General features: G+C 39.7%; 1 protein-coding gene across 4 annotated transcripts in view; it reads left to right on the top strand.

Moving 5' to 3' along the window:
- The window catches only part of NCKAP5 (NCK associated protein 5), a 797,184-nt gene that overhangs the window by 605,211 nt on the left and 172,854 nt on the right, over positions 1-19,119 (top strand). For all 4 annotated transcript variants that reach the window (XM_060775780.2, XM_060775773.2, XM_060775800.2 and 1 more), the window contains one exon: positions 6,860-6,979. In XM_060775780.2, the coding sequence (XP_060631763.2) occupies positions 6,860-6,979 (120 nt within the window). The remainder of the gene's footprint in view (positions 1-6,859; positions 6,980-19,119) is intronic.

Here is a 19,119-nt window from a genome sequence, read left to right on the forward strand (position 1 = left end):
GGGGGTAAAGAAAGTTTTTATGAGTTATTTATAATTCCACTAGTACTCAATTCTGGTTCATGACAACCTCTGTTGTCAATTCTAGAAGACACAAAACTCACAGGTGCTGTGAAGTCCTTATGAATGTACTAAGAAGATAGATTAAAATGTATTTAATAATGTAATTTGCTTAGTATTGATGAAATTTAACAGATGCTTGGCTACTTCTGAATAACACTAGCTAATTTAATATCCTAGAGGGGACACATAAGGCAGCACTCTAAATGTTAATGAATGTTAACTGTTCTAGCCTCCTAATGCCATTTGGATGAAGCCCATTTATAAGGAAGGACAGGAAGACAATACTGTACAGTAAATAGGAAATTAGGCTGTTTGGGTCAGTCACAAACAGCTCCTGTACAAATCCAAGTAATAATTGGTAAACAGATAAGTCTTCTACCGCACTGCTGTAAAAAAAGACCAAGTAATGTCACCAAGAGATAGCATCCCTTAGGGGCATCATGAGATACAGAGGGAATCTGAAGAGTTCTCAAAGACGCCAGAAGAGTAATACTGTATAGTAACATCAACCATGTATATTATACCATGAATTTTAAATTGCCCCAGAAGGAGTGATTTTTATTATTATTAAGCACATCACATAACAGTGTAAAGAATGAAGTACTGGGAGGCCTAGAAGTATATGAGATGGCTGTAGTTACACTGTGAGATCATTGCGACATCAACTGCAAAAGAGTACCCGTGATTTATCAATGTCACTGAATCCTTGAGATCAAATTTATATTTTGAAATTGGCACTTCAGAAGAGATCATTCCTTATACAGAATTCCTCCAGTGAGCCCAGCTTTGGGGTGGAAATATGAAGGAAAATATATTAAATTGGGAGTTCTGACTCAGAGCATGACTCTCTCTCTCTCTCTCTCTCTTTATATATATATATATATATATATATATATATATATATATATCCTTCATTTCACAAGTTACTTTTCTACTTAAGAGGCATCTAAAAACTGAAAGAAGAATAACAATCCAGCAAAGAGAGGTTGTCATAAATATACTCTGAAAAATATCTCAGGTTTGCTAGAAAGCTTTAAGGACAGGCCCGTAGCCAGGATTTTGATTTGGGGGGGGGGGGCTGAGTTTGATTTGGGGGGGCTTAGGATCTACCCTAGCAAACCTTTTGTATCATTATCCCAATACCCCCATGCATATGGGATATATTGAGCATGGTGATCAGATCATGATATGAATAAACATAACAGTTTAAATAATGTATCAGTAAGGCCTTCTTGCGGACCACCCTGAGAATTTCAGGAGGGGGGGGCTGAAGCCCCTCAAGCCCCCCCCCCCCCGACTACATGCCTGTTTAAGGAAAATGAGCTTCTAACTCCTATTTCTTTATATTATAATTGGGATGATTCAGTGACTACTGTGGTTAGAACTCTGTGGTCATTGTGTTTCATGCTATAGACTGTTTCTTTAAAAACCTAGGATCTCCTGTTCTGAATATTTCTCTCATACAGAAACATAAGCACAGTCATCCCTCTGCATTTGCTAGAATTAGGAATACAGGACTCTCACAAAAGGAAAAAGGGCAAATGAAACAATTGCTGTATTTTTTTTACCTGAGAGAATATATCTCTAGGAATTCATAGGTCTTCCAGTATGACTATGGTCAACTTCCACTAGAAACTGAAAATGGAATTGCCCTGGAAGACCTAGAGTTTCCTAGAAAGGTGTTCTTTCTAGAAATTACTAGGTCCTCCATCATGCATGAAGTTGACCATAACGTCACACTGGAAGACCTAAAAATTCTTAGAGGGAATATTTTTAATCCAACCCTTGAAAAATCAAATCTGTAAAAATCAAAATGTGGAGGGACAATTCTTTGTAGAGCCATTCTTTGGGCAAATGACCCAATCAGACCTAGGAACTATCTAGTCCAACATTCTATTTCGTTCAGCAACCAAACAGGTAATATTGCAAAACTCACATGCAAGACTTGAAGTCAACAGCCATATCCCCAAAGTGGTCCACAAGGAACTGGTATTCTCTTATAAGTTCTGTGCCTTAAAGTTGCCTATCTGCACTGACAAATGTTGGAAATGTGGGAAAGAAAAAGGCACATTTTACCACATGTGGTGGACATGCAACAAAATAAAACTACTGGAAACAGATTCATTTATATCCCAAAAAGATGCTAAACACAAACTTCAAAATGACACCACAAATGTACCTTTTGAGCATGCCAGATGAAGAACTAGAAAAGAATTTTGGGGGGGAAATTACATGACAGTGGCAGCTTGAATAATATATGCTAGACATTGGAAAACCTCAGGGATAGCTGCCTTAGAAGAATGGGAAAAATACATTACAGATTTGCTAATAATGGATAAAATAACTGTACTCTTAAGAGGAGAACAATTAGAAAACTTTGTTGATGAATGGCAACTAGTGATTCAACATCTCAATAAAAAAGTAAAATTAAACTAAAAATGTACATAGGGGATCCTATAAGACTGTAGACAAGGAGGAAGCAGATATTAATTTACAGCCTATAATGACTTTATTTATACCATTCAAATAGAAGACTGTGACCCCTTAAAGAAAAAAAATATGTGAGAAATGATAATGAAACACTAATAGTTGGAAAATATTGCACTGTAGTACGCAACAAACACAAATGTATGTCTATTTTAATTAATTAATAAATAGTGGTGGGTTTTTTTAAGTTGCCTATCTGCCATACTCAGACTTGGTATTGAAGATCAATTAATTCAGCCAGAGGGAGAAGAGAGGAAAAGTGCCATCCCCAGTAGGCTCAAGCAAAAACAACCAAAGCCTTTCTGAGATTGTGTTCATCCTTTATTAACAACTTTTTGCCATTTTTGACCACAGTTATGTTGTCTGGCCACATGCGTCCTAGTTTTGGTCCATTACATATTGAAGAGTGTAAGAATTATTCCCAATTATTGACTTTTTGGAAGAACTTTACCATCTTCCTGTATCTTTCTGGGCACAATTCAAGATGCTCTTTTTTGATATCTGATGGGGTTTCCTTTTATGTTGAATGGTTGGTTTACAGTCATCCCTGGAGGCTATGCCATGTGATCAAACACTTGGCTAGGCAGCAGAGCGGGAGGTGTTGTGTTCCCGAGACTAAACCTTTCTGGTAATAGCCCCCAGTCATGAACATCTGTCCAAAAGAAGTGTCTGTTTCTTAATGTTATTTTCAATCAGCAGTAACAATTCTTCTGTGTTGGCATATCTTTATTCTGGATTAATGCTCTATTGTTCTCATATAAAAGCACTCAATTGTTGTTATATGAGTTTCCCTCTGATCTTTTGTTTCTTACGTTTCTTAAGTTTATGAGAATTTTTAAATAATTTCTTTCCTGTTCATTTTCTTGCACACCTAGTAGATAAAAGGTACTATTTTTAAATTTAGATAGTAAATGTTTGGGAACTTTCAGTTGATGAAATTCCATGTAAGTTAAATAGCTAAAGTTGGAGCATATTCCTGGGAAGAGGCAAGAAAGGTCTAAGGCTTAGGATGTTCCAGGCTCAGACTGTTAGATGAATGCAAATATTCATTAAGAGTTTAATGTATATTTCTTTTTTAAAAAAATCTCTCTATATATTTTTTTTAAAAAAAATAATATTATGCTAGGTCTGATTAATTTTATCTGTCTGTGAAAAACTCGAGTATTGAAACACTTTGTACAATAATTGGGATATCTAGCAACTTAGATCTTAATCTTTAAAGTAAAGAGGGGCAGGAAATGTCAAAATGTAGAGTTTTTTTACAAAAAGAAATTATGCACAGGAGGTTTCGCTTTATCTGTGGATAGCTTGAATTAAGCAGTTCTCACGAAGCGATATTCTGACTGTGTCTATGGCTCTCAGCCTTAATTGGGGCAGATAGGCTTTTGGTGTCTTCGCTATTTTTCAGAACCTCATACAGACTGGCACTAGTGCTTTTGCTTGGTTAAACAGAAAATATATAATAGTTCCCCCTATGAGGTCTGAGATGATGCAGTTATTAATGGGGACTTCTGTTTGCAGAATGAAAGGATTTAAGATTTTACTACACTTCAAATAAAAGATATCATTGCCGCCTTGTCACTTTAGAAGGCAGAGAATATATAACTTGGTAAGCCTCGGGGGAACTTTAAATACACATTCCCTTTGTAATGTGCTCAGGCAAAATCACTTCTTAATTCATTGAGAGTTACCTTTGAATTAAAGCTAAAGCATGGGTTGGGCTTTTTCTCCCCTAGGCTATTTCCTTTAACAAAAGTGTCTCATTGTGTTAACTCTTCTTTTCTGGTCACTCTGCTGGCTTTGGCAGAGCACAAGACCCAACAGATCCCCTTTAAGTTATTTTAGACCACCACTTTAAAATACTATAATGCAGCTTATGAATGAATAGGAAGTCAGTGGATGTGCTTGCCTAGGGTAATCTGAGATTTGTGGCTGTAACTTTTCCAAGTTCTGACCAAGAGATAGCAATGCAGCACCCTTTAGGCTAGATCTACCATCTGCATGAACTTCTAGCCTCAAGTAGCATCACTGAAGTGCCCATTCCAAAAGATATATTCTAGCATGATGAAAACATTTTATTTATTCCTTTTTTATATAAAAGGAAACAAAGCAATGAATCCGTGACTTGAGTTCCTTCCATTTACCAAGTGAAATTTGGAGTGTTACTCATAACATGTGTAGTAAATGTCAGAATTTAAAAACCATGTAAAGACCTATCTCTTCCAGCAGGCCTACCCAGACTGCCTTTAAGCATGCATTTTAAATGTGTGTCCACATAATGTGTGTCCACATATTTTATAAAGATATGTTATGGTATGTAGCTTTTACAGAGGTACGTTTTAATATGTGAATTTGGGGTGTGTTTGCAGTGTTTGTGTTTTAATTGTTCTGTAACCCGCTCGAGCCATTAGGAGAGGGGGAAAAGAAATAAAATTATTATTATTATTATTAATAATAATAATAATAATAATTATCTAGATAAATTCTCTGACTTTAGATTTCACATTCTAGTGACCAGTACCTCAATTTGTGTGTGTGTGTGTGTGTGTGTGCATGCATATTACAGTACCCAACCATCCATTGAAAGGTTGAATTGTTATCTCTTCTGCAGTTATCTCTTTTAATCTGAAGATTAGAGTGGCTTCCACAAAACTAGAAATTCTCCGGTTCTGTTTTAGAACAATCCTCTTAATGTAACATAGTGAATCTATATCAACATATGCATAAAATCATACAAGACTGCAGGAGAGAGAGAAAGATGACACCTATCCACGAAAACAAATTCAGTATCTTGCTCATCTGTCACAAAAATATTTGTGTACTGAATAATTTTTCCGTATCTATCCAGCCAGATGTTGCATGAAATATAATATTTGTGTACTCTACTTTTTTCCCCCAAGCTTCATCAGTCGCACCAACAAACCCCACTGCAAATTTGAAGTTGCAGAGGGACAGATCAATGGCCAGGGATGTATATTATGTCAGTGCTAGTTGATTTATAATGAAAAGGTTGTGGAGATGGTGGTAATATACCTTTCTCAAATACAGCTATCCCTGTTGTGCATAGTTTCCATCTTCTTTCGTCTGGCATTGGTTATTTTCTTTTTGCTTGAGATCATGATGACATATGGGCTGGAGTAGTTCATTTTTCGTCAACTTTAGAGTACTTCTAAAGTGCTATTGCTTATACTTTTTTCTTGTGGAATGATATCCTAGTTGTTTAGAAATGATTATTGATTTATTTTTTATGCTTGTGTATACAGTCATAATCAAATTATTTTAACTGCAGTATAATGTATCTATGCATGAGAGTGAAATATTTTTAAAGCTTGTGCATATAATACTACTGCTGCTACTACTACTACTACTACTACTAATAATAATAATAATATTTTATTTGTAATCCATCCTATCTCCGGGGGGGGGGGGGGGGATTCAGGGGCGGTGTCCAGAAAAAAAGACAAATGTTCAATGCCAAAATGAGCAACAAAACAAATCAAAATAACAAATAAGTAACGTCAATATAAATTTAAAAACTTATGACAACCAAAAAAATTGTTAACACATAAATCTCATCATACACATTTACATCAAAAGGTTCTAAATAAATATAAAAGTATAAAATGATAAGAAAAATGATATAAAATAATGTGATTATGATATACAACAGCCAAACAGCGCCAAAGTACATTTCCAGTGTCCGAGTGAGGATATATTGAGTTGTTCTAATCCTCCTCCTCTCCATATGCTAAAGTGCAGAAATGGGTCTTTAAATGTTTTTTAAAAGAAAGGAGGGGGTTTTTTCCTTCTTTGGGGAGGGTGTTCCAGAGGTGGGGGGGGGGAATCATGGAGAAGGCCCCTTCTCTTGTCTCCACCAGCCATGCTTGAAACAGGGATGGGACCAAGAGGAAGGCCTCCTCCACTGACCACAGTGTCCGTGTTGGTTTATATGTAGACATGTGGTTGGTAAAATCTTAGATACATATATAGTCATACTCAAATAATCATAATCAAATCATTTTAACTGCAATATTAAGCACCTATGCATGGGAGTAAGTTTAAGTTTCTTCTTTAAGTAGAAGTTTCTTCTAAATATATGAATCTTAGATTATACAGTTGAGACGATCAGCACTAAAGAAAGTAGTATAAATCAGTGTCCCTCCTATCTAAAACCATCTTTTACCTAATCCTTTTGGTTGAAATGAATTTTCAGTCTTATTTTCAGTAGCTAGATGTTCTATAGAGTGTTTTGCAAAGTTCATGTAACATTTCATTTCAGATTTGTTAATATTATTAATTTTTCCTCATGTAGGATTTGAGGGAGGAATGCTTGAAGCTGAAAACAAGAGTTTTTGACCTGGAACAGCAGAATCGAACATTAAGTGTACTGTTTCAACAGAGAATGAGACCAACATCTGGCTTACTGCTTCAGGTAAACTTATGCTGGAATACATTTATACACATGAAATATACACATGAAATACGTGCAATTTACGCCGACTGCAATTACATAACATTAGAGTGCTTATGGAGTGTCAACAAGAAAAAAATGCTATTTCGTAGGCAGAGCATTAAAGGAACATCCATTATCTAAAGTCTAATATTGTTCAAATTTAATACGTACACATTTTGGAGGCATGCAATTTGAGTCAGAATAAAAGGGGGAGGACAGGAAGCAGAGTGCGATTTTGTTGGTGAAAATTCTTATCAAAAAGAAGGGGGGAAAAAAGAATGATCTCAGAAACTTTCAGAATAAAAAAGAGCAATGAGAGATAACTATCTTGCTTGTGCTATGATTATTTTAATCGTGTTATACTGAAATGTAGTTGCATTAATGAGAGATGCTAAGTTCTACACAAACAGATTTTATTTAGACATACCTATAAAGCTCTCACACAAAAACTAATATTACACTATTTGGTGTGTACTTGGTTGTTTCTGACCCACTTAAGACTTTCTGCCCTTCATAGTTGTTGCACAGAAGAACTCGGGAACCTCAATTAGATTGACGTTTTTTATCTTTTACATAAATGTGCTGATGGCATGGATAAAAATAAATATGTTTTTTCGTAATACATCACAGAAATGTTTATTAACTTTGTACAATTTTTATAAGATGTATCTAATTGTATCTATCTATCAATTTTTAAAGTTCAGGCAGGCCCTCACTTTCTGTCCTGTGATAATTGGATTTTGAAAAATTAGGCTTGTTGTGGAAACAAGGATTAGTGATAAAGTTGAGACACCTTTCTTCTATGACAAATCTTTCAAGAGTGAATTTTCCTTCTGAAAGGTAGTTTTCTCTCACTTCCTGTTGTGTCACCCCTGTTCTTAACTATGACTCATTTGTAAGTCAGATGTTTGTAACTTAGGTACTGCCTGTATACAGCTTTGGAAGCACCACTGGCTTCTTCATCGGTCAAAATATGTTATTTAAAAGTCATAGAAAATATGGCACTAAGGTCACTGGCCTACAGATGTAATTTTTGATGTAGTTTAGTTGGAGGAATCTTATTTGTAATCCATCCTATACAGAGGTCACTCCAGCCTTAGCCAATATGGGGACCGAAACAATTTCATAGCAGTAAAAGAATAAGTGCTCTTGGAATCCAGGATATCTCCATTTCTTGTGAAGGGACAGCCCCTTTCTTAGACAGAGGATGTATGCAGAATGGGTAAAAAAAGGTTATAGTTGGAGTAGCTGCAGACATGAACCAATAGATTAAAAGAGCCTTGCAGTTAAGGACTCTGCCCACATCTTTAGTTTTAATGGTCTTATGCTTGTAGTGGAATGAATGAGCCCAAGGTTTTTCTTATGGGGTATACATTTATGCTGAAAAAAGTGAAGGTGGGCTGTTTCAGAAAGAATATCCATGATCCATCCCCACAGTGTTCTTACTTGTTTGGGCCTATATGACAGATTTTTTTGGCGGCAATGCTGATAGAATCATTCCAGAAGTTGCATGTGATGTCTGTAGATGGTCCGTGTTTCATAGGCATATAACAAGTTTCTAAACTATATTTGGTTATGTGTAGAAATGAAATGAATAGGTCTGTATTTTCAGGCTCACAATAAAAACAAAAAAAAAGTTGTAATAGAAAAATAAAAACTGGTAAAATGTAATGTTCTAACAAAAAAAAAAAGAATGAGAATAAAACAGAGCCTCGAGAAAGACGTTCGAGAGAGAGCTTTTCCTGGTTTTCTAAAGAGGACAGAAGAGAAGCCAGGAATAGAGGAAGCAACCTCATACTAGTTCAGAGTATTTGTTAATGGGTTCCACTTTCATCTACTCTGACTTGAGATAGCTTTCAAAGGGAAGGAGCCAGGTTTAGGTAGTATTAAGCATGAGTAGCCGTATCCTACAGCCATGCACCATTTAACTTACCGTACTTGGAAAATATGTACATATATTTGTGTACCTGTAGAAGGCCTCCCAGCAAGCCAGAACATGGGAAAGTCTTTCCTCTTAATAAAGTTGAAGACACAGCAATACCATGCTACTGGGGGGGGGGGAGGGTTGTCGGGCACACATAGGAACGAGAACATCAGGGAGTGGCAGCGGACTCTGACGGGCCCCCTGAGGACAACTAATAATGTAACATCAGATCATACTGCTCAGTCAACCGCAGCTTATACCAACATCTCCTAACAGACAATTTTGCGGTAGACATTGCTGACCTAATGATAAACAGAGGCAGATGGACCTCGAGGAGGGCGGTCTGTGATTCATTAGCCCAAATTTTAGGAAAGAGACCACGGGAAATAAGATTGGAGGCCATTACATGGCTGTGGAGGGACTATCAATCTCCTGACCGTTCCTCGCGTCTTCTAATTACACCAGAAGACAACCGATGGCTTGGCGAGCTAATGACAATGCAATCTTGTCTAAAGAAATGGGGCATCACCATCAGAAGGGTAGTTGTGGACCCCTTCATTCGCCCCCTTCTTGACAGCGGGGTGACTTCTCGCTCTGTTCCATCAGGCCCCCGCGAGAATTCCACAGACAGCTCCCCGGTTAGGGCCCCCCCTCCTGGTTTGTACCAATTCGAGACCCCATCTGTCCCAGTTGTCCCTTTACAACTCGAGACCCCATCTGCCCCAGTTGTCCCTTCACAATCAGCCACTCTTTCTCGCCCAAGGACACTTCCCCTATTCAGTCCACTTAGCTCATTTGCTGACTCTCCATCCACTCCATCATCGGAAGCATCCCTATCTAACATCCAAGGGAGATTGTACTCCAGCCTTACCTCTTCCGAGAGTTGACTAGCCCCAAGTTCTAACCAGGTGGGGGGGAGGGCTGAAGAGGTGGGTGCCATCCAAGTCGTGTGGGGGAGGAGACTTGTGGGTCACCATTATCCCAGGGAGAAGCGCAACAGAGTTCTTGCGACCCTGGAGAAGGTAGGAAGTGGTAGGTACCATGGCAGTCCCCTCAGTCTTAAGGTCCTGCTGATCAATGCCAGATCCGTTAATGGTAAGACCTCTGCCATTCAGGATTTGATTCTGGATGAGAGAGCGGATCTGGCATGCATCACGGAAACCTGGCTGGATGAGCTGGGGGGAGTAAATCTCACCCAGCTGTGCCCACCGGGTTTTGGGGTGCATCAGCAGGCCAGACAAGGGGGGCGGGGAGGAGGGGTCGCAGTGGTCTTTCGGCAATCCATCACCGTGGCCAGATGCGCTGTACCGCAAGCACCTGGGTTTGCGTGTGTCCACCTGAGGGTGGGGAATCGTGACAGTGTGGGGTTTCTGCTGGTGTACCGCCCACCCCGCGACCCAGTAGCTTCCCTGTCTGAGCTAGCGGAGGTGGTCTCTAATTCGGCCCTGATCTCCCAGCGCTTGGTGGTATTGGGAGATTTTAATATTCATGCTGAGACCTCTTTGTCTGGCACAGCTCAGGATTTTATGGCCGCCATGACGACCATAGGACTGTCACAAATTATATCAGGACCCACCCATCAGGTTGGACACACTCTTGACCTAGTTTTTGTGGCGGACAGTGGAATGATCAGAGTGGAAGAACAAAATATCCTTCCAGTGTCATGGTCTGATCACTATCTGGTCAGTTTTAGGCTCGCTGCGACCCCCAACCTTCGCAGGACAAATTAAGATGGTCCGCCCCAGGAGACTGATGGATCCGGATGGATTCCTGAGGAATCTTGGGGTTCTTCCTGCCATGGAACCTGGCGACCCTGTTGACGCCTTGGTTGACCTTTACAATAGGGAGATGTCCAGGGCGATAGACACGATCGCTCCCGAACGCCCCGTCCTGTTGCGTCATGACAGGCCGTCTCCTTGGTTTACCGAGGAGTTGGCTGTGATGAAGCATACGAGAAGGGGGCTAGAGCGCAAGTGGAGGAAATCTCGGGACGTGTCTGATCAAGCACGGGCTAAGGCCTCTCTTAAGGCATACTCCGTGGCTATACGGGCGGCCAGGGAATCTTTCACGACCGCCCGGATAGCGTCTGCAGCAAATAGGTCATCAGAACTGTTTCGGGTTGTCGTGGAGCTCCTTCACCCACCTGTGGTGGACGGGATCCCTGACAACCCAGCAGCTTGGTGTTGCGATTTCGCACACCATTTTGCAGGCAAGGTTGCCCAGATACGTCTTGAGCTCGACTCCAATTTCATCGCAGTGCCAGAGGAGGTGACTGAGGCATCTGCTTGTCCAATTTTGTGGGATTCTTTTTGGCTTGTTCTTCCTGAGACCGTGGAGGAGGTTCTTGGGGCTGTGAGGGCGACCACTTCGGTTCTAGACCCTTGCCCATCCTTGCTTATCAAATCTGCCAAGGAGGGGTTGGTTGATTGGTTTGTGTTGGTCATTAACGCATCGTTGGAGCAAGGGATTTTTCCATCTAACTTGAAACAGGCTGTGGTTCGCCCACTCCTAAAAAAGTCGTCCCTTGACTCTACGGTGCTGAACAATTACAGACCGATTTCCAACCTTCCTTTTCTGGGTAAGGTGCTGGAGCGGGTGGTCGCCCTCCAGCTCCAGGGCTTCCTGAATGACATCAATTACCTGGATCAGGCACAGTCTGGTTTCGGGCCTGGTCATGGCACCGAGACAGCCTTGGTCGCCTTGGTGGATGACCTCTGTAGAGGACTGGACAGGGGGAGTGTAACCCTGCTGGTCCTCTTGGACATCTCAGCGGCTTTCGATACCATCGATCATGGTATCCTTCTGGGTCGGCTCTCTGGGATGGGCCTTGGGGGCACGGTTCTGTTGTGGCTCCAGTCCTTCCTGGAGGGATGAACCCAGATGGTGAAGCTGGGAGATGCCTGCTTGGACCCCTGGCCTTTGACCTGTGGGGTCCCGCAAGGCTCTATTTTATCTCCCATGCTTTTTAACATCTACATGAAACCGCTGGGAGAGGTCATCCGGAGTTTTTGAGTTGGGTGCCATCTCTATGCAGATGACACACAACTCTACTACTCTTTCCCACCTAATTCCAAGGAGGCCTCTCGGGTGCTAGACGAGTGCCTGGCCGCTGTGTCCATCTGGATGAGGACGAACAAGTTGAAGATCAATCCCGACAAGACAGAGGTCCTCCTGGTCGATCGTAAGCCAGATCGGGGTATAGGGTGGCAACCTGTGTTGGACGGGGTTACACTCCCCCTGAAGCCACAGGTCCGCAGCTTGGGAGTCCTCCTGGACTCATCGCTCACGCTTGAGGCTCAGGCATCGGCGGTGGCCGGGAGGGCTTTTGCACAACTGAGACTTGTGCGCCAGCTGCGCCCGTACCTCGCTAAGGCTGATCTGGCCGGGGTGTTCCATGCCTTAGTCACCTCTAGACTGGATTACTGCAATGCGCTCTACGTGGGGCTGCCCTTGAAAACGGCTCGGAAATTCCAATTGGTCCAACGGGCAGCAGCCAGGATGTTAACGGGGGCCCATTACAGAGAGAGGTCAACCCTCCTGTTTAAGGAGCTCCACTGGCTGCCGTTTATTTTCCGAGCCCAGTTTAAGGTGCAGGTGCTTACCTACAAAGCCCTGAACGGTTTGGGACCACCCTACCTGCGTGACCGCATCACAGTCTACGAACCCACACGCTCACTCCGGTCATCAGGAGAGGCCCTGCTCGTGATCCCGCCCACGTCACAGGCGCGTTTGGTGGGGACGCGGGACAGGGCCTTCTCTTTGGTGGCCCCCCGCCTCTGGAATGCCCTCCCGAAAGATCTCAGACAGGACCCTACTTTGGCGGTTTTCAGAAAGAACCTGAAAACCTGGCTGTTCCAATGTGCCTTCTCAGTTTAGGAACCACATTACCAAAGCCCAGAAGCACTTTAGTAGAGTCAAGATCACCCTCACCGCACACTGCACTTATATTTTAATCCCATATCCCTCCGACACTTCAGCACTTTTTAATCCTGTACCCTACTCCGGCCGGCTCAGTTTTTAAGAATGTCCTGTTGTACTGATTTGTTATTGTTTTCTGCTTTAACTGTTTTATTTGCTATGTACTGTATTGTTGTATTGTGTTGGGCTCCGGCCTGTTGTAAGCCGCATCAAATCCCTTGGGAGATGCTAGCGGGGTACAAATAAAGTTATAATAATAATAATAATACTGCCATTCTTAGCAATTGAATAAACCTATATAAGAATCCATGAACAACACTGTAGCAATTGAGTGCAACCTGTTTTAATTTATAAAATCTTGTAGAAAATATGTTTATTCCATTATGTTGCAGTATCAGTTTGTGTGTGTAAAACCAAAAACATCCATATGAAAACCCATATGCATTTTTCAATTTACACCTATTTTTGTACACATTTCTCCCGGTGAGTTTCCATATTGGTTCCTGTGCCAATGTAGAACGAATAAAAAACAATTATTCAACTAACAAGAAGACTGTATGGTCAGATGCCTGTGTTTCCTGTCAAAGAAACCTAGTTTTTGTTGTCAACAAGTTTCAAAATGCAGAAGAAGATTTTTTAGAAAGTTGTGTCTTGAGTACTGCCAAATAATATGCTTCAAGCAGAAAAGCCTTTCCCATTAATCTTATGTGTGGATGCACTCAATGATAATCTGATCCCAAATCGTAGCTACATATATCTTTGTGGTCATATCTAGGGTTTTGGCTTACAACTGGAAATAAAATGGTAGCCAATAAAGCATGACATCCTATGCCACTGACTCCTTCATAATTTGTTCTAATATATAGAAATCTGCTCTAAACCTATGCACACATTACTTCCAAATTCATATAAAATATTGTGTGATGCGCACTATTCAACAATTCAGGATTTATAAATAAACCACAACATATGTAGAACAGATAGTACAGATCTATACACATCAAACACATGTAAGATAAGAGTACATTTCATACTAATTAAGTCCACATATGTATACAATTATTATCAACAGCAGGAATAATAATATTTAAATTATTTCTCTTATCCCTCTAAACCCTTGTTTTACTTACAAACATTTTCAAAAAGAAGCAAGAAAGGCATTTATATCAAAGGAAAAGTTTAATCATGAACACCATCATAAGCTTTCCAATACCTTATTAACAGATCCCAATCTTTAATTTATGATTAAATTACCTCTGTAGAAATAAATGGTTCAAGAAATGGTACTCATTATCACAACAAATAAACTTTCTAGTTTAATTTCTTTGTAGATAGAACTGTTACACTTTCTTTTGTTTCTCTTTAAGTATTAGGACTGAAGCTTCTCTGTGTATATTAATAGTTAATTAACATGACTAACTTATTCAGATGCATGTTGGAGCCTGTGCCTGGATTTTTCATATATTGTTGCTGAGTGCCATCAAGTCATATGATTTATAGCGACCCTAAGACAAACCTATAAAGGGGATTTTCTTGGCCTATGCCAAGAACCATAAAGTTGGAATAGACCCCAAGGCAATCTGGTCCAACCCCCTGCCATGCAGAAATATACAATCCAGCCTCTGTTTGAAAACCTTCAATGAAAGCAACTCCACCAAACTCCACAACAGAGTTTCACAGCTCTTTCCACCAGGAAGTTCTCCCTAAAATATTTGCTTCAATGGAGGTTTCACTCATAGATATTATATTAAAAGAATCGTAGCTAAACTACACTTCTCCAAAACTGGATTCTCCATAACCTTCCTATATCTTGATGTGGTTCTTAAGCTTGTTCTTATGTGCAAAGCTGTGCTGAAATAATTCCTAAGCTTTTTGTTTGTGATGCAAATGGTCAACTCTCACATAGACTGCATGTACCAAGTAGCCAATTGTTGTGGTGCTATTTGCAGAAAGACAAATAGATTTCTGTTCATTTCATTCTGTGTTACCTTTACTTAAATTTCTATCCAAGTTTACCAGGAGTGGTGAATTATGTTTTCTCTGTTTTCTGTCATGTTTGTGTTTTTGGTACTTTAAAGATAGGTTTGCCAATTATGAGCTCATGTATTGGCTTGTCACTGTATTTCCCCCCTGATTATTACCCATTATATCCTGAAAACGATGTGCATCTACTCATCACACAAATGCATTTATCCACTTTAAATCTGGTTTCTGCCTCTTGCAGAGTTCTGGGGTTTCTAGTTTGGTGAAGCCCAGGACCTCTCTGGCTGAATGGTTTCAAGGCCCCTCCTTGGACTACAGAATTTTACAGAAGGTAGCAACTGGATTTAAAATGGATAGATGCTCTAGTGCAGTGTTTCTCAAACTCTGCTCCTCCAGGTCGTTTGGACTTCAGCTCCCACAATTCTTAAGAGCAGGTAAGCTGGCTAGGATTTCTGAGAGCTGAAGTCCAAAACACCTGGAGGAGCAGAGTTTGAGAAACACTGCTCTAGCTTTATGAAATCCTAACCGATCATGATCTACATCCAAGATCATGCTGTGAGATGCCTGCTAATGGGATGTAACTTCCTTCCATTCTCCTTTTCCTCCGAAGATCTCCACGCAGTCCCAAAACAGAATTCAGCCATTTGTTCCAAAATCAGTTTTGAAAGAGTGATATTGTACATAGAAGAGTTCCCACTATTCAAAGTAGCTACCAAAGTGGAATTACTTGATTGGATTCTGGCCCATATTTCTGTCTTTTAAAATTTTCGTAACACTGTACTTCGTGTGTGTGTGTGTGTGTGTGTATATATACACACACACACATATATATATACACATACATACACAGTTCATACAGTGTTATGGAAATCTGTGGACGCCTTGAATGTAAATGTATGAATGCCATGCCCACAGTTACAGGAAGGCCTCAATGGTATCTTGGGCAAGACAGGCCTTGTGAATAAGAGTGGATAATTGTTTTGGACTATTGTTTTGAGGATCTGGCACATCCATGCTTATTAAAAGTATGACAATATTTTGGCATTATATTTTTCAGCTAAAGCATGGATTTTCTCTCTTGTTCACAGCAGTATAAAACAGCTCGTATCGGAAAAGAAGTAATCTTTTGAAAATTAGTCACTCGTGTTACTCATTTTTGGCACATTCAACTTCAAAGCAGAGCTTACAATAATTTAGTTGTCCTGGAATTAAAAATAAGAATTTCCATTCTTATTTTTGAAAACCGTCACAAACAATGTGGGTACAAAGGCTATTTCTTTTGTTAGAATGATATATATATACATGTTCTTCTGTATTTGTCTTTCTACTTCCCCCACACCTTTGTGTTTTCAATATAGATCAAAAGGAAAAAGATTATTATTCCAGATTTAGTCAATTTTATGCAGAACAAGTTTTCCATAACTATGTTGGCAAAACTTTAGAACATAACTATTATTAAAAAGTATAGTGTCATGCGTTTGGGATACACACACACACACGTACAAAATAGTGGCAATATCTTGGAGCCTGCTGATACCAAAGATGAGATGTTTGTATTTATTTTAAGGTTTTGATTATACAGATCGGTGGGGTGCAAACAGTTCACATAGTTTTATGAATCTTACTGCATCGATAACAAGCACAAAGTGGCCCCTGGAGTTAGATTTTAAGCTTGAAAAACTTTGCCACCATCTCTGGCTATATGGGAACTACTTACACAGCTCACATAAAATTGGGGGTTGTTTCAACTTCCACATTGCACTAACGTCCCCCATTACCTGAAGAATCTTGGTCGGGAATAATAATCTAAAATATAGATTGGCCATTTAATCACCAGGTGTGGTGCAGTTTCTTATAGAAAAGCAGTTTTACACAGCTAAGCTAAAGGGCTAACAATAAGATGCCAGAAACACCTAAAATCAGATAATGTAGGCATTATAGAGAGAGTTGTAATTTTATATTTTAAATTTACATGAGCTAAAGATTACAATGCAGATGTTAGAAACATTTTTTGGCTATTACCCCTCCATTGTGAAATGGAATGGCCATTGAATCTGATGTTGTTGTTATGTTCTTGAGGCAATGTCAAAGGAAATAATGTTACACAATGGGATTTCCAGAATAACACCAAGTGGCCTATTTTTGGGTGGTGTGTAGCTCTTCCTTGAAAAATCAGATATACGGTAGTTCGAATTTCAAAGCTGCCCTTTGGAGGACAGGTGCCCTTAGTGGCAAGGGGTCATTATAGTCTGTTAAAATGATTAGTTCATCAGTTAGAGTCCTTCTTGGACTAGGTTACTTCTGCTACAGTACTCTTAAGCTCTGATGACTTTCCTTTTTGGATCATTGCCAAGACCTCTGCATGGGGCTTGCCTTATTCACAGTCTGGAAATTGTAGTTGCTGCAAAAGTTGACTTCCTAGATGTTGATAAGACTATTAAAGACTGAGCTTGTGGCAGCCATTCATAATAGTTGAAGGCTTTCATGACTGGAATCACTGAGTTGTTGTAGGTTTTTCGGGCTGTATAGCCATGTTCTAGAAGCATTCCCATCCTAGGAGAGAATGCTTCTAGAACATGGCCATACAGCCCGAAAAACCGACAACAAACCATTTGTAAATTGCTGTGTTGACAGCCAATGTTCCTGTCACCTAGACAGAAGATAAGAAAAGGGGGAGAGTTTTAATAAGAAGGTTCTTTGTCATAGGCTTTGTTAACTGAGTTATGCCTATATGTATATGTCAAAAATAGAATATTGTCTGTATATTATTATAGAAACTCAATAGGTTAAATTAATAAGCTTTCCATAGTTTCAGCTGAACTGTCTGCAGAGGACCATGTTTTATCCCTTTCCACCAATACTGACATATGAAAAACAATTGAAAGACTTGGTTATGAAATGTTATAAAGTTGCCTTCTGATTTATTGGTTGCAGTTCTTTCCTCTGGAGCATTCAAATTGGCCTAATTTAGGCCATTCTCTGAACTTAGTGGCTAGAATCCAAAGAGCTGTGGAAGTAGTCCTGAAAGCCTCCTATCATTTCATTTTGAATCTGTTGCCAATCTATTTATTTATTTTTAGACTAAGAGCATTGGAAAGGTATCTGTAGACTGACATTATCTGTAGTGCATTTTGAAAGAGAGCCATATATCTAAGGAAACTCATTTTAAATGAAAGTACATAACATCCTAGAACAAAGTGCCATCATTATATATAGTGATACTTCTGGGCAATTAATTGGTTAGCATCTGACAGTGTGAGATGGAGTAGGTAGCCCTAGAATATGCCTTCAGATTCAGTCATCATTAAACTTTACAAGAGGTTGAAAGATCAAGAATTATGCTGAATTTCATCAGGGTTAATATGTCAGAATTAAAAGTTTTTTTCAAAAACAGGTTTTTGGAGATGTCAATCAAACATGCAGGAGTGGCCAAGTTTGTTTTTGTGCTATTAACTAAGGAATGGTCCATAAACCCAACCAGACATATTGTAACTAGTGTAAGACGCTCTATCCTTCCCCAGACAAATCTAATGAGTGAGCATGATGGTTCATATGTTCCTTGATGGCACTTTCTCTGACACAGAAGTATTAAGATCCAGAAGTAATAATCTGGAGAATGTCAACATCAACCTGTGTATTTTGTTCAATATGTCTCGGATATGAAGTAATTGGCCCAAGAAAGGGAAAAATGAGAGTGTTTTGGTCCAGAAGCAATCCAGATGTGAAAAGCTAATCAACAGATTATTCCAAAGGAAGCTTGTGGTCTCCAATGATCCAGTTATTCCCACATTACTGTGAATTTCTTAGTGAGGTTCCATAGGAATTGTGTCATTTGGAGAGTCTGCAACTCCAGTACCCTTTTTAAGCTGGAAATAATGGGTCCCTTTTTGGGAGAAGGGTGGGATATAAAGTAAATGAATAAATATCTTACTGAATAATGGGAGGCATAAAGTCCATTCTGCAGTGTGCCCCTTCAAATATTTATTTATTTATTTAGCACATTTATACCCTACCTTCTTACCCTGTAGGAGACTTAGAGCGGCTCACATATATGCAAAAATTCGATGCCACACGATCATACATCCAGAAAAATAAACATATACAATTAAAAGCAACCACTAAAACATATCAAACATTAAAAGCCACTTACTTAAAATCACACAATCCAGTATCATAGTCCGAGTCAGTTCCAAGTGTCATTGCACTATTCTACTTATTGCGCTGGTAAATTACTAGCCAAAAGCTTGGTCCCACATCCATGTTTTTAGCTTTTTCCTGAAGATCGGGAGGGAGG

This window comes from Anolis sagrei, chromosome 1 (genome assembly GCF_037176765.1).
Source record: "Anolis sagrei isolate rAnoSag1 chromosome 1, rAnoSag1.mat, whole genome shotgun sequence".
Classification (NCBI taxonomy): Eukaryota; Metazoa; Chordata; class Lepidosauria; order Squamata; family Dactyloidae; genus Anolis; species Anolis sagrei.